The following is a 15,374-nucleotide window of genomic DNA, read 5'->3' on the forward strand; positions in this document are numbered from 1 at the left end:
GGATGGGGCATTTTTGTAGATACAGAATTAAAGCTAACGGTTTATTTTGTTAAAATTGTGCGATTTTTCATGAATTATGCAATTTTTCATGAATTGTGTGATCAAATGCAATCTGAGGTCGATTGTGCAAAATTGCACAAAATTGAAAGCCGAAAGGAAATCAGTGACAGGAGGATGGAAGTCTTGAGCACCAAAACCAAGACCAGAATTGGATTCTGGAACATGAGCAAGATGTATGAGACAGGAAAGCTGGCACAAGTTACAGCGGAGATGAGACGCTACAATCTGCACATTCTTGGAATTAGGGAAAGCAGATGGACAGGATCAGGCAGGTATAGAACCAACACAGGAGAGACGGTGTTATATAGTGGTAGAGACGACGACCAACACCACGAGGGAGTCACCATCATCCTGAGAAAAGGAATGGAGTAGTGCCTGATGGAATGGAAGCTGATTAACAGCAGGCTGATGAGGATCAGAATGAAGGGGAAGCACATCAACATCACCATCATCCACTGCTATGCACCAACCAACGATAGTGAGTTTTACGACCAGTTGCAGGCTGAGCTATAGAATACACCACGCCATGAGATGAAGATAGTGATGGGCAACTTGAATGCGAAAGTGGGAAGTGACAACACAAATCACGATAGAGCCATGGGAAAGGAAGGTTGTGGTACCATGAACAACAATGGAGAGAGGCTACTTGAATTCTGAATGACATACGATTTGGTGATCAGAGGAACACTCTTCCCACACCAGGAAATCCAGAAGCTCACCTGGTGCTCCCTAGTGGAAGAGACAAAAACCAGATCGACCACCTGATGATGAATGGGACATGGAAAAGATCATCGCAGGATGTCAGAGTCAGAAGAGGAGCTGATGTTGGCAGTGACCACCATTTTGTCACAGCAACCCTGAAAATGAAGCTGAGGAAAAATGGACCTGGCAACGTAAGACAACAGCAGTTTGACGTAAACAAACTAAAGGAACCTAGAGCAAAGAATACCTTGAAGTTCACTCTCTAACTGAGGAACAAGTTTCAAGCACTGGCAGATGCTGAAAAACATACACCGCCCGGCACCAGCAACATCAACACCATGTGGGAGCAGATCAAAATAGCCTATACACAGACCAGCAAAGTATGCTTGGGACACTGATGGAAGACGAGAGAGGAGTGGATCACGGCAGATACCTGGCAAGCCATCAAGAGCAGGAGAACCCTGAAGAAGAAAGTCATGGACACCAGATCAGAGAGGCTGAAAGAGAGATATAGGTAGCAATACCGAGAAGAAGACCCTACAGTGAAGAAGATGATAAGGGAAGACAAACGGGCCTATATGGTAGACCTGGCAAATCAAGTAGAAGAGACCGCCAGCAGGGGAGAACAAGGACAGGTGTACAAGGTCACCAAGCTTGTCAACGGCAAGTACCACGGAGCCACTGATGCGCCGATTGTGAATAAACAGGGAAGGCTACTAACCACAGAAGCAGAGCAGGAGGAAAGATGGGTAGAGCATTTCAGCAAAGTTCTGAACAGACCACCACCAACAATTGAAGCAGAAGTACAGGAACCCAATACTGACCTAGATATCAGCACCGCACCACCAGAGAAAGAAAAACATGGCAGCCATCAGATCCCTCAAAAGCGGAAAAGCCCCAGGACAGCACAGCCTCAATGCAGAACTCTTCAAGGCAGAGCCAGAGTTTGCAGCACAAATTCTTCAGCCACTCTTTGCAGCAATATGGGAGGAGAAACAACTACCTGACGACTGGACAGAGGGTGTCATTGTGAGGATTCCAAAGAAAGGAGTCCTGAGCAACTGTAACAACTAGAGAGGAGTCACCCTTCTGTCTGTCCCTAGCAAGATCCTAACCAAGCTCATCATCAGGCGGATCTCTGAAGCAGTGGACCAGCCACTCAGACAGGAGCAAGCAAGGTTTTCGAAAAGGACAAGAATGCACGGACCAGATCTTCACTCTATGCAACATCACTGAACAGTGCACTGAATAGCAGAGGCAGTTGTACATCAACTACATGGATTTTCAGAAGGCTTTCGACAGCATTCACCAAGAATGTCTATAGCACATACTCAGGGCATATGGAATTCCACAACAGATCATCCTTGTCGTCAAGAGCTTCTACAACAACATCAAGTGCAGAGTGGGAAACGGCGAATCCAGCTTCGGTGTGAAGACTGGTGTTAGACAAGGATGCCTTACATCAGCGTTGCTCTTGACTGGGTGATGCCGCAAACAACATTGGACCAACCATGGGGACCCTCTTCTCAACCCTTGAAGATCTGGATTTCGCCGATGACCTAGCGCTGGTCTCACACACTCATCAGCACATGCAAGAAAGAACCACCCGTCTCAGCATAATTGTTTGCACAACAAGTAGGCCTAAAGATCAGCCAGAAGAGGACAGAAGTGATGATGCTGAATGTTCCAAACCCCTTGCCTGTCAAAGTAAACAGAGAAGATCTTCCAACAACTGAAGAATTCACTTACCTCAGTAGCACTGTCAGGCATGACGGCGGACTAGGCAGCAACATCAGAAATCGCCTCAACAAGGCCAGGAATGCCTTCAGAATGCTAAACAATGTCTGGAAATCATCCCAGTACAGCGCCAAGACCATAGTTCAACACAGCTGCAAATTACTAATAGTTAAACTAACCTTTGAAGTAAAAATCAAATTATTGGCATATCTCTTCTGCTTCACTTCGACATCAGGTTCATCAGAAGGATACTTGTTTAAAACATAAACAGTACGCCACTCATCTTCATATCGTCTTCTGCCTGGAAGAAACCCCTTTAACAAAGAAATCTTGCTTTAATTAAAGGATCATCATAAGTATAATATGGTAGATCAAAATTTAAAAAAATTATTAATGAAAAGTCAGGAATAAAAATCTCTCTCCTCTGTTTTGCTTATTTGTGTTAGTAAATGTTATGTTAACTGAACAGGCCAACAGAACTGCCACAGTAACTGGCAAGGTTAACTCAGCCATACAGAATGCTTTATTGATGGTTTGATAAGTCATTTTGTAAGTATTGGACCTATACAGAGTCTTCTGCTACCCTTGATTCTTCTCTTTTATAGTTGCAGCATAAGTTTTAAAAGACAGTAAACACAATAGCCTCCATTCGGCGCGAAAATATGCTCAGATATTTGTCCTTGTCTTCAGAGCTCACAGTTTTCCTCGACCTGTGCTTTCAGAAAACTGTTCGCTTCTCAGAACAGATGATGTCCACAAACAAATATCCAAGCCTATTTTTGCGCCAAATGGAGGCTATTGTTTATATAATTATTTATTCACCCCTAACTAAAGGTCACGATTCATGTACACGTTCATGAACAACATTTTGAAACAGACATGCAACATAAAAGAATTTTACAGACTACAATTTTGTTTTGACTGCTTTGATAAGATCACAGAGTTCACTGCTATTTAATGAAAAATTGCTCCCAAGACAAGATAATGCACATGGTGTTGTATAATGGAGTGCAAATTAACAATGCTGTTAGCAACCAACTTTCATTCTTTGGCCTTCATTAATATCCCCCCTCCACAGTTGACAAAGGCTGTCATCCTCTCCATTCGAGTTCACATCTTCACTATGGGCCGATCCACAATAGCAAAAAAGTTGTTCATTTAGACAAATTTTCTGTCATCACCGACACGCTACAAGTGCGGATGGTTTGTCATGACTTGACAAATTTTGGCCGAAGCAGGCAAATCTTCCAACGTACCGCCGACAAATTTGTCCTGGGTAAAAACTGGACAAAATCGTTTAAATAAACAAAATTGTGTTTATCTTGTCATGGATTTTAGCATCTCCGTTATTTCTCATGCGTGTTGCAAAACTAGTGTTAACAGAATTTGACGACTTTCACCACAGTCAATGTGGATGCAACAGACAAGACAAAAATTGTCATGACAAAATTCATCCCCAGATTTTGTCACGGGCAATTGCAATTTTGACTGCTTGTGCAGATTGGACCTATCTTACAAATCATTTATCTTTGGCCTTTTTTTATTGCATTTCCACTATCTAAAAGTCCTTGCTCTAAATATGACACATAATGCATTCAGTTTATCTGTATTTATTTATACATGGAATTTCTATGGAAACTAACTAATACATGTACCTGTCAGTATCTAATGTAAATAAGATATGAGCATAAATTAAATTTATGTTAAAATTTGTTATTCAGGTTTTTTAAGCAGCATTGTTTGTGTACAACAAGTTATTAATATTTTGTTGAAATTTCACAACTTTGTTTTTATCTACTCTTCAATTATCAGGTCCAGATACTTGGTACATATTCAGCATAATTGTATGCAAAAACTAAACCATTATTTTTTTTTTATCTTAAATAAGTATGTTTTTTAATGCAAGGTGCACTGCAGGATGGGCATATCATTTGGTGTTTCCCTGTCATTCTTATTTCCAGCAGTTCTGAACTAAGAATAATTTCAAATTTTGTCAAAACATAGGGAATTGCCATGGTTTTCACAAAGAAAGAAATCCGCATAAATTATTAATTAAACACTAAAACAAGTCCTCACGTTTTACAATAAAACCTAAAATGTAAAGACAATTCACAGAGGAACTTTTTTAAATGCTAAATAACTTGAGTTAAGCTTATGTTCCGGTAGAAATAATTAGCTTTACATGACTTTCAGTTTCAAGCGCACCAGAGATGCGACTGAATTCACGGTCACATAAAATATTAATTTTGTTGACCCACTCGATCCTCCTGAGCAACCGCCAAAACCATTTATAATGTCTTCTAACACTTGAAGAACCACAGCTTAACTGTTAAGGACTCTCACACAAGAAACGCGAAAAAGAAAACAAAGGCCTTAATTACTAAAACATTTACAACACAAAGCACAAAAGCTGGAGTCATCTGGTTTATTTTAGAATTAGCGGAACTTGAACCTAAGCTTTTAAAATTCCCGTGTGTGTTGTAAGCTTAAGCTTAGTGCAAAACATAATAGCCATAGAATTTTCACAAAAATTTGGAAAGCATGTATTGTGAAATACGCTATGCATTAAGTAAATTTGAAAACCGCTGTTGACGGCTCCGCAAATTGTCTCCATCACTACAGAACACAAACACTGGTCACAAAATTACTTTCCTCACGCCAAAACAGCAACGTAAAACTCTCCGTATTAACGAACAGTTTTCCAAACAAATGTGGATATAATTTTTTCCTCCCTGAAAGTGAAACATATCTCTGCTAACAAAGTTTCAGACTTCCATGTACATGTAAAATGTATTCACGCAAACAAAACGTTATATACAAGTTCCACTAGATCGCGCACAGCGTTGACAACAGAAACTAGACGTTTCTGCTTAATAATTTAGAACAACGCCACATCTTTGAGAGCTGCGTCAAGGTGTACTAAAAAAAGCAGGTTTCTTTGATGTTTTTTATCCTTATGCATACTATGTTCATCCCGGCAATCACTTCGATCACGTGCAAAGCGAAGGTGTAGAGCGCCAGGCAGCGCTAGTAAATTAGTCACTTACCAGCAGACGATTCTTCAGTCTTCCAAAAGACATTTAGAGTTGGCTTCCTTCCTTTACACCAACAAAGCAAGTTACTGTACAATGAAGTATCCAAATCACAATATTATCATTCTGAATTTCCTTTCCGCTCACTGTTATTCCACCTGTGCAGTTCCAAAGATACTCATCAATGCGGAAGACTGCAGAAGATACCCAATTTGCTTGGAAACCTCCCCTTAAACAGTTTCCCGAGGGTCACTCCCAGGGGTAGTATTTTGTGCGACGAACAAACATGGCGTCTGTGCGGCAGGCAGACACGGCTTTGTGGCTTCATAACAAATTATCCACAGATGATTCGTGGTCTGGTAGTAGCTTACGCTCTTTATTAACTCAGGATGTTCTCCGTAATATCCCAGAGTGTTTTCATAGGCTTGAGACTCAAGTGAAAGTAAAATTATTGATGGCTTTCCTTCACTTACCTCGCCGAGTGATCGAGGAAACGAACAGTGAAATGAGCGAAATATTTGAGATTGGCAGCCAGGACGAAGACGAATGGGTTCGGGTTTTATCAGAGATATTGAAATATTACCCGAGTACAGGAATGCTGAATGTTCATCTGGAGCACGTGAGCCCCGTGTTTAGAGAGGTGGCAGAGGAAATCAAGAAGACTGGTAAACATGAACTATTTATTGGCTTTATGTACATGCGTGAGTGTATGGCCATGGTTTTCAATTTAATTTATTTTTATTTTATGTTTTAATTAAGCTCTTTTTTACGACGCTGTGGCCATAGGAAGTGCAAACTTGAGAAGGATAAAACTACACTTGATGAGTGAAGAATAATTATCTGTCGCATAAATGAAGGAAACATGATAAATAAGGCCCATTCCACTTCTCTGCCGAACCCAACTGATGAGTTAGGTATGGCAGAAGAGCGGCATTTGAACCAGTTTGGTTCAGCAATTTTAATTAGGTACTGCACACAACGAGAAGTTCAGCAGTGTCTTTCACATTATGAGACATTGGAGCAGCAGCTGATTCAAACTGCATTCTCCTAATGTGCTAAACCTAATGCATAAATTACTGTAATGCATTTTTTATATAATGGCACTCATGATTGGTTCAAAATTGAGTGGCGTAACCAGTCATACATGAAGCTTGAAGTTGTCAGTAAAAACAAATTATGGCCCAAAAAATCCCATCGTATTTCAGAGCTTACCTTTATGCCTTTGATTTATCAGAAACAGAACTGTATAAGCAAGTTTCTTTAGCACAAATTCAGTTTTTGTTGTTTCTTTGTGATAATAGCCCAGCTCATGAGATTTCTCATTTAACAGGTCGACCTTAGTGGGAGAGAACCTTTCTAAATACAAACAACCTTGCAATTGAATTTGCTTTCCCTAAATATTGCTATTACAGCAAAAAAGGTACATGTACAGGTCTATAGATTTTGTTCCTGGCATTCTGATCAACAATTTCAAATTTGGTCTCTGAAAAAGTCAAGATGCATGTATATAAATCATGTAGGTTCATAGTGCAGTGTTTCAGCCAGAAAATTTTACTTGAGGGCCAAATTGGCCCCTGGAGGTCTTTTTTAGGGGCCAATTTTTAGGAAAGGGGCAAATAAATTGAAAGCTACAGAAGGAAAAAATGCATCAGGGTACCAAGGAAAATAAAGCAGCTTATTAGGGTCTATGAGAAAATTTAATAGTAAGTGCTTTTATAAGTGTTTTTACTCTATAAAGTTTCTTTTGAATTGGATACCAGTATGAAGGATCCGTGCATTACAAAAGAACAATCCTTAGGCGTACATGACGTAGTCAATGACCAAGGTTTTGCAATGCATAATAGGGCGTTTTTTTGTAACATGGTCAGCCATTTGGAAGTTTTCCAATGTGAGAGAATCAATGCAGCAAACAGCACAGCAAAGCAAAAGGACGGATTGGCTTCTTTTCTTATGTTGCATGTTTTAGAATGTTGAATGTTTTCAATATGATTTTCTAGAAGGACATTTTGTGTGACAAAATAACCGTTGTTGATCATCAACACAGAGAAATGTAGTTGCCATTATGGGGACTAAACCAGAATTTTTGGTTGCCAAGGATGAAATGTTAGTTGCATTGGCGATTCAAATAGCCTACGAACCTATCTTTAGAAAGGGCCAAATTGGCCCTTTTTTCGTTTTTCTGGGGGCCATATCTGATTCCAACGTGGGATTCCTGCAATGGCGCGGTCTGGCGGAAATACTGATGGTGTTTTGGAGCAAAATGAATAAAAGGACCCGAAGATATATCTCTCGTTTGTTGACTGATTTTTGACCTTGTACAGAACTGGAGAAGGGTTACATGGATAAGTCTTCCGGTGTACATACATGACCATTGTATGTCATTTTATGTTAATGCCAAGCTATTACATTGGCAATATAGATTAACAGGTGGCTGGATATACTGATCATCTACAATATTTTATTGCTTGTATTCCTTGTCAATGTTAGTTGCAAGCCTTCCTGATGGTGGATCTAGTCTCCTTCCTCTGGAATGTCTGTATTTAAACAGAACAGCACTTGTTGCAATGGTAGGACCCCAGCCTCCCCTTCCAAAACACTTCACTCTTCGAAGAAAACCAAAGTCTGCTGCACTCAGAGCAGAGCTCACACAGAAAGGTACATCCATCTTTGCATTATCTTGAGAGCTGCTTATAACAATTTGTATCCTTCTTATGTAGAGAAATATAATGTAGTTGAATCTCTGTTATGGGACACAGGTTTTTATCCAAGATTTGAAAAGTGGGCATCCAAATTGAGTTGCAGGGTCTGCTCAAATGAACAATTTATAAAGCAACACATTTAAAAATAAAACAATTTTCTTAAGATTTACATTACATTGCATTACATTTTATTTCATTTTATTTCATTTTATTTCAGTCCATTTCATTTCAATTCATTTCATTTCATTTCATTACGTTTTATTTTATTTCATTTCATTTCACTTCATTTCATTACATTACATTTCATTTCATTTCATTGTGCATGTACTAAACTCAAAACAGTGAAAACAAAAAATAACCACCAACCCAGTATCATTATTGAGAGCTAACTGTACACATGCTAACCTGAGCATTATTCAGGCTAACTGGATTGCTACTCAGGTTAACCAGTGTACATTTACAGACTGCACATTTTCAGATTTTCACTCCACTTGCCCTGAAAAGCAGCCAGATTAGCCTGGATAATGCTCGATAATGCTCAGGGGAGCCTGTTTATGGTTGAAGGTAGTTGCTACAATTTTATTAATCTCTCATATCCTCAGACAAATTTATAAAGGATAGCATTAGTGGAAAACTGATAGTTGGCTCTACAGCAAAAGACAAAAGCCTCAAAACAAATTTAAGCTGAGCTGTTATTACAACATAATACATTGCAACCATCTGTGCAAAGCCTTAAATTTTACCTGATGTTTTATACTACTAATCTATCAGCAATAGAGGGAAATGTCATGTAACAACAGTAATAGCAAACACACATGCATGAAAGCTTGAATTGTACAATTACTAAGCATCTATCACTCAGGGACATTGTGTAGTTCTGTATCCAAGTAAGTGTGCCATAAACCATTTCCATTGCATTTTCAGCCAGTGAAGCTATATCAGCTCACAAGAAAGGACTTGGAACCCCTCTGAGCTCAGGACACAAACTTCAATCTCCTTCCAAGAAGTTTGAAGCCCCTGGTAAGTGGAACTGCCCTGCTTCATTGAAAAGAGAGTGTCCATTTACTATCGGTTAACTGCTATAAATGTTGTACTAAATGTTTGCTTGAAGATACAGTGTTAGTGTAGAATTCATACATTGGAATCCCAATTTCTCGTACCCTAGATTTTTCAAAGTTCTCAGTAACTTGAACGAAAAGTCATTTCCGTCTCCTCAGTGGAACACTGTAATTTTAAGCCCCCCCCCTTCCTCCCCCCCCCCTCCCAATTTCTTAAGCTGATTTTTCAAACCATTCGAAAAATCAGGGTTTCGCTGTATTTATTAATAGTGGCCTTATTAGTGAGGCTTTCAATTGAGTGTCAAAATAAAATCAGAGTTACTGTGGTTTTGCTTTACAAATCTCTAGGTATGTGATTTATTTTAAAAATTCTTTCCATTTACATGTACAATATACATGCATTGTACAACTCCTGGAAATTTAGCATGTTTTTTTCTCTGGGATTTCACTCAACATGTTAGGTGGAAGACAAAGGATGCATTCCTTTGGGATGATCCAGATATATAAGGATCAAGGATCCAAGATCAAGTGCTTGGATCATAGTGCATCAAAGGAAGCAGTAGAACAAGGATTCATCTGTTCCTTTGATGCACCATTCAAGTGATCTTTGATCATTGAACTTGATGTGACAAATCTGAAAGGAATGCAGCCAGAACATACACAACATGGGATATTTGCTGTGAATGTAAACATGCAATAGTTTGGTGGTCCTAAGTTTATTCATCTTTGTCTTGCCGTGATCGCAGTAAGAGTAACACCAAGAATGTCCAGCTCCTCAAGTTTCCGTCCAACACCCAGCAGAACAACTCCATCAAGTGGTTCATCCAGAAGCATCATCTCTGCTGCCACGCTTAAACACCATGGAAGAACAAAGGTAAGTATCTGTCACTGCTGTCCAGCGTGAAAGTGCTAAACTTGCTATTAGCTTTGCTAAATTATGTCATAAATCACAAAACGTTTTTGCACCATCTTACTCAAAATAGCTCTCAACCAGACAGAAATTGTCTTTCAACACTAAATACCGCTAGAAGATTTTCTGTAATTATTCTATTTGACAATGATATTTACCTATCATGTAGTGGAACTGAGGTTTACCATGTTGATCAGTGATCCAACAGATACATGTAGATTGTGTATCAGAGGATTTAAACATACTCAAATCCAGTGACAACCAACCTATGCAGTTGAATGCAACTCATACACATGTAGGTAGAATACTGCCAGATAAATCATCTGTCTTCCACCTGACCATTCAAACCTGGGTCCGGCCCCCGCCACAAAAACGAGAATACCTCATCACATGTTAGCATTAACCCATTGTGCAAACCCTGACCAGAGCTAATGCTTGAAACATCAACTTTCTAGTTTTTTCTTTCTTCACATGCCTCCTGTCCTGAGCACAACAGTTTCTTTAGAAGCTAATCGCCCAGTAACATTCCAGTAGTTTTGATTTCAACTGTGGGAATTTTCACCAGCTTTTAGACATAAATGAGCAGCCTATTGGAGGTGGCAGGGAACTCAAAAGGAGAAAGAAACTGGCAGGTAAAGTTATCAAGTCTAAATCTTTAACAGTCTCATTCAAGCAAAACTTTTGAACTTACATGTTCAAGCAGGAAGGAATTGTGACTGCAGGTTTCAGGTTTCAAGCCTGCATTCAAGCCTGATAGCTCATTGGGTTGGCACTTATAGTTGTATCTTATAGTATGAAGAAGCTAGGAGTATTTCTACTCCCCCTGGATGGGATGCTACTGTAGTTCATCGCAGGGTTACCGCCAGCATTTAATCACTGGTACTACATGTAATTGATACACCTGTGTAGAGGCCAAGTCAGAGTATTTAAGAGTCTTGCCCTAGTATACAATACGGTAACTCACGTTAGGACTTGAACCAGAGTCTGGCACACTACAGTGTAGCTATTAGGCCAGTATACCTCTTACAGGGGGCCAGTTTTGCAGCTTCCAATTTATCGTGAACAAGGTACATGTAGTCTAACTTGGTGATTGTGATTTTAATATTAATTGTAGAATCAGAGCAAGGAGAAGATGCAAAACACAAAAAACTAGACAACACTAAACCAGCAGAACCGAGCACACCAGATTATGCTGCAGGTCTTGCACCTGTGTCTCAACCAAACAAGGTAATCCTCTCAATAAGTTATGTAACGTTTTTGTGAATATGACACATCACACTGGCCTAAAAAAGCTAAGAGAATCAAGAGAGAAAATGTAATATTATCTTCTTTATCTCAGAAGCACTACAGTGTAAATAACTTATTTTCTCTGAAATAAGGAAGAAATGATAGAATGGTCTGGCTTTTATTGACATTGTTAGTTTTGAATTAATAAAGATGAGGCCTGATAAAAATATTTACATTTGTGAGCAAATGCTTGTACAAATCTAGCTGCATGCCTTTTTTTTCTTGGGCAATGAGAGGGAAACCTCTAACATATTCAAGTGTATTAGAACATCTTGAATATTTCCTGTTATTATTAACAACCTTATTTAATTATTTTCAACTATGCGTGTGGCAAAGTAAACTAGAGTTTTCTCCCGTAGGTCAATCGGTTTAGCCTCTAGCTTTCTTAAGTTTAGAATTTACGTAATATTATGGTATTTTGAATTCTTTTTGAAGCCTCCCTCAAGCCCAGAGACACCAACACCAAGCATGGCACCTCCATCATCCACTCCGTCTTATGCACCACAGAGCGTCTCGACCCAGTCTTCCACTGCAGATACACTCAGTGAGAGTACTATTAACCTCAAGAGAGAGTTGGAGGTCAGCTCTTCTTCTTTCTTTGTTTTTTCTTCCTCTGTTGCATGTACTTCCCAGTGTTCGAGCCACCACTGCAGATAATTGATAATGAGAGCCTCTGTGCTTCCAAGACTGTCTGCAGGCATTCACATTCTCGTCCTCAGAGCCACCTGTTCCTCTTAACTGCCGGGGCCTTAACATCAGTTTTACTTAAAGATCAATCTGTGGCTAAGTATGGGAAAGAAACCAGCGTGGAATTAGTGAAAATGTTAGACCAAGAATCTAGCCAATCAAATCATGTGTCTCCAAAGCCACCTTTTCCTTGTACCAAGGCCCCTCCGGCTGAGAGGGACACGTGGCTCTGGGGACGAGAATGCTTGGGGTAAAGAGGGGAAGATGGTGCTTTTTACCTAAATAAGAACTCTCGGACATTTGAGTTTAAATTCTAAAGTCACTGTCAAAACTAACAATTATTTCGTGAGCTGGTTTTTGTGATCTCTGGAAATCAAGTGAGAGGTAAGAAAAACGACTAACGTACATTTCCCTGTGGCGCACAACGCTATCTCCTACGATGGGTGCATCTTTACAAAATGCTGAGGGATCCTACGTGACGCCTTGAAAATTATTCCTTCCCGGCATGCATCCACTGGTTTGCAAGCAGTTTAATTTATTGCTATCGCATGTGCTGATTTGGAGAGTCACTATAGGTTCTCACCCAGTGAGAAAAGAGATTAATTATTGTATAAAATTATGCTTTATTAGATGCATATGGAACAACAGCGTCAGTTAATGATGAGAGAGCGACAACAAAAGCAGGCTGCTGCTGCGGCGGCGGCAATGGCGGCAGGTTCTTCGAGTTCTACAACCCCAGCTGTCAGTGCGGATTCAACAAGAGTTCCTGCTGCAGTTTCCCCTGGGTCTGCTAACACTCAGCAGCAACAGCAACAAGCTAACAAGCGCCAGCTTACCCTGACAGTAAGTACGCTACTGTACTGAAACTCTCTCATCGGGGGGTACTCCGAGAAACATCGGGTGGGGGTGTGCGGCCCGCTTCCCAAGACCCTTACCCTATTTAAGACCAAAATCTGTGATTTTTCCTACCCTAATTATGTCTTGACCCTTAAATCAATACCCTCTTTTAGACCTGCCTTACTATTAGTTCTCAAAGAAAAGTCTACTATAGTAAGCTAACATCCTATCCACAAATCAGGCTTTCTCTTTTTTTTTCGCCACGGTGGAAGAGGTTCCTTCTTTTCCCTTTCTCCCCCCACCCCCCACCCCCCGCCAAACCCCCGCCGCGCAAACGAGCACGCCTTATCACAGCGTTAGCCCGTTGTGCAAGCCCTCACCCAGAGCTATATCCGTTACAGCGGCTCGTTTCTTTCTTCACTTCTCTCCTCGTAAGCACAACAGTTCATTTAGGAGCTGATCGCTCGGCAACGTTTCAGTAGTTTTGATTAAAGAATGACAAATATGCATTAGGTCAAAATGAAAGATTAGTTTTTCATTATCAGTGTGTGAATTACTGTTGGTTTTTGAGACTTGTAAACCAAGAAACCCCCATTTGTTTTTCAGCGAGAGCAAATGTTAGCTGCTCATGAAATGTTCAAGAATGCAAACCGTGTGAGTCGAGCAGAAAAGGCGCTCATTTTGGGATTTATGGCCGGCGCAAGAGGTAAAGAAACCATGGACTACTCATTGTTATTAGGAAGGAAACGAGTCAACTAGATTTAACTATTAATCGATACAAAGGTTTCATGTTCCTCATAAAGTAGAACTGGTCAAAATTGAAAGGTCTTTAATCTGCAGTAACTCATTATAAACTTATGTCGCTGATTGGTCACTGGCTATACGGCTCGTGGTCTTGTAAAATCCTGTGTGGTTTGTTTAGCCTGCAAACGTACATGCACTTAGCTGTATGGTCTGTTGCTGAGTAGTACCAGAAATACGTGTAGACAAGTAACGCCACATGGCTAGCGTAAGTCACACACTTTTTACCCAAGGTATGATATAAGCATTCTCGGCCATAGTTTTTGGTTTTCGTTTTGTCTTCCAGCCTGTTTCATTTCACACTTCTTCTGTTTGGTCGGGTTTTTACTGATATAATTTTGTTTTTGTACACGATACCGAGGCCATGCTTTTATGTTTGCAGTTGTTCATTGCTTGAAGAACTGTTAGTACTTTCACCTTACTTATTTGCTTTGATTTTTGTCCTTCTTTCCTCGCAGAGAAACCATATTCTCATCAAGGTCCAATAATTACCATCAAGCTGAGTGAAAACACGGAGACCGTGACAGCATCAGACGGAACGCAGCAGATGCAGCTGGTAGAAATGCTCTTTGAAATGAACTATGACTCAGGACACTGGCGCAGACTCAAACGAACCAGGGTAGTTTCCAAACATGGTGCGTCCTCGACCTCGACTCCAGGACAGAAAAGCACCTGACTCATCACATGACTGCGAAAATACATTGAATGGGGGTCAACTAAACTATGTGCTAATTTTGAAAGCATTATTTCAAGTCTGTTTCCGAAGTTGACTAGACATTCGCAACGCTCGCGAGAGTCTGCAAGGCGAGCGAGGCAAGAAGAGTAGAGAAGACTCTGACCTTTTCACTCCTTTTTTCTGTAGAGGCTTGTTTAGGATTCGCTAAAAACGCGATTTGCTGCATTTTGTGTAATACAATCTCTACTGCACAATGGTAAACACGGTGAAACAACTAAGGACAAATCTCAGCAAAAGGAATACATGTATCTGGCCTTTCCTGAAAAAAAAAAATGAATTTATAGATACACTAACCAGAAGAACAGCATATAATTTATGAATTGTCAAATTTAAATAAAGTGTACCATACGATATCAAGCCATACCATACTAAACTATCTTTTTCTTGCGATGGATATACTGGGGAAAATTTCTTGACTCAAAATCTAGAACTTTTTTCAGGCTGTAGTCGAAACGTATTATTCAACTTAAGCCCTGGCCAAACGGACTCACAAGTACACGCAAGTCAGTGAAAACTTGGGTCTACTTGCGAGTCCGTTTGGCCAGGCCTTGCGTGCACCTGCGTTGACTTGTGATGACTTGCGCTCACTTTGGTCGAGATCAAATTTGCACGCAAGTCGACGTTAGTTTTTCACCGTTTGGTCACTCAACCCAAGTCAAATGAGCAAAAAATCGCATTAGTCTTGACTCGTCTAATGTTCGACGTTTGACCGTGGCCTGATCGGCTTTCCTGATAAAGGTTATCAAGGTTATATCTCTCGTTTAAATTATTCACCGTGCGCCTTATATTTGCACGCAGGGGTCCTTGTTCGGGTAACGGACGCTCATG

General features: G+C 40.2%; 2 protein-coding genes and 2 pseudogenes across 5 annotated transcripts in view; 3 read left to right on the forward strand and 1 right to left on the reverse strand.

The window, feature by feature from the left end:
- LOC110059904 (phospholipid-transporting ATPase IF-like) overlaps nt 1-5,765 on the reverse strand; it is a 46,886-nt gene extending 41,121 nt beyond the window's left edge. For all 4 annotated transcript variants that reach the window (XM_089293810.1, XM_020766628.2, XM_089293811.1 and 1 more), the window contains exons 1-2: nt 5,547-5,765; nt 2,679-2,813 (exon numbers count right to left, since the gene is read on the reverse strand). In XM_089293810.1, the coding sequence (XP_089149936.1) occupies nt 2,679-2,813; nt 5,547-5,579 (168 nt within the window). In that variant the 5' untranslated portion in view covers nt 5,580-5,765. The remainder of the gene's footprint in view (nt 1-2,678; nt 2,814-5,546) is intronic.
- LOC149109219 (protein CFDP2-like) lies at nt 575-1,160 on the forward strand (annotated as a pseudogene).
- LOC149109220 (uncharacterized) lies at nt 1,314-1,836 on the forward strand (annotated as a pseudogene).
- A 12-nt stretch (nt 5,766-5,777) lies between the features above and the next one.
- Nucleotides 5,778-14,907, forward strand: LOC110059920 (negative elongation factor A-like). The gene is made up of 10 exons (XM_020766638.2): nt 5,778-6,196; nt 8,019-8,186; nt 9,155-9,250; nt 10,035-10,162; nt 10,764-10,830; nt 11,313-11,425; nt 11,921-12,064; nt 12,803-13,015; nt 13,616-13,715; nt 14,269-14,907. Exons 1-10 carry the CDS (start codon nt 5,818-5,820, stop codon nt 14,484-14,486), a joined length of 1,626 nt encoding a protein of 541 aa, XP_020622297.2. The 5' UTR covers nt 5,778-5,817; the 3' UTR covers nt 14,487-14,907.
- Nucleotides 14,908-15,374: the final 467 nt, after the last annotated feature.

Source organism: Orbicella faveolata, unplaced genomic scaffold (assembly GCF_042242905.1).
Source record: "Orbicella faveolata isolate gen_17 unplaced genomic scaffold, um_ofav_v1 contig_25, whole genome shotgun sequence".
Classification (NCBI taxonomy): domain Eukaryota; kingdom Metazoa; phylum Cnidaria; class Anthozoa; order Scleractinia; family Merulinidae; genus Orbicella; species Orbicella faveolata.

Excerpts from the sequence above, each read along its gene's own strand:
- LOC110059920 (XM_020766638.2), top strand. The coding sequence starts at position 5,818 with ATGGCGTCTGTGCGGCAGGCAGACACGGCTTTGTGGCTTCATAACAAA. Across the intron at positions 9,251-10,034 it reads CAAGAAGTTTGAAGCCCCTG|TAAGAGTAACACCAAGAATG; the intron begins GTAAGTGGAACT and ends CCGTGATCGCAG. Across the intron at positions 13,716-14,268 it reads ATTTATGGCCGGCGCAAGAG|AGAAACCATATTCTCATCAA; the intron begins GTAAAGAAACCA and ends CTTTCCTCGCAG.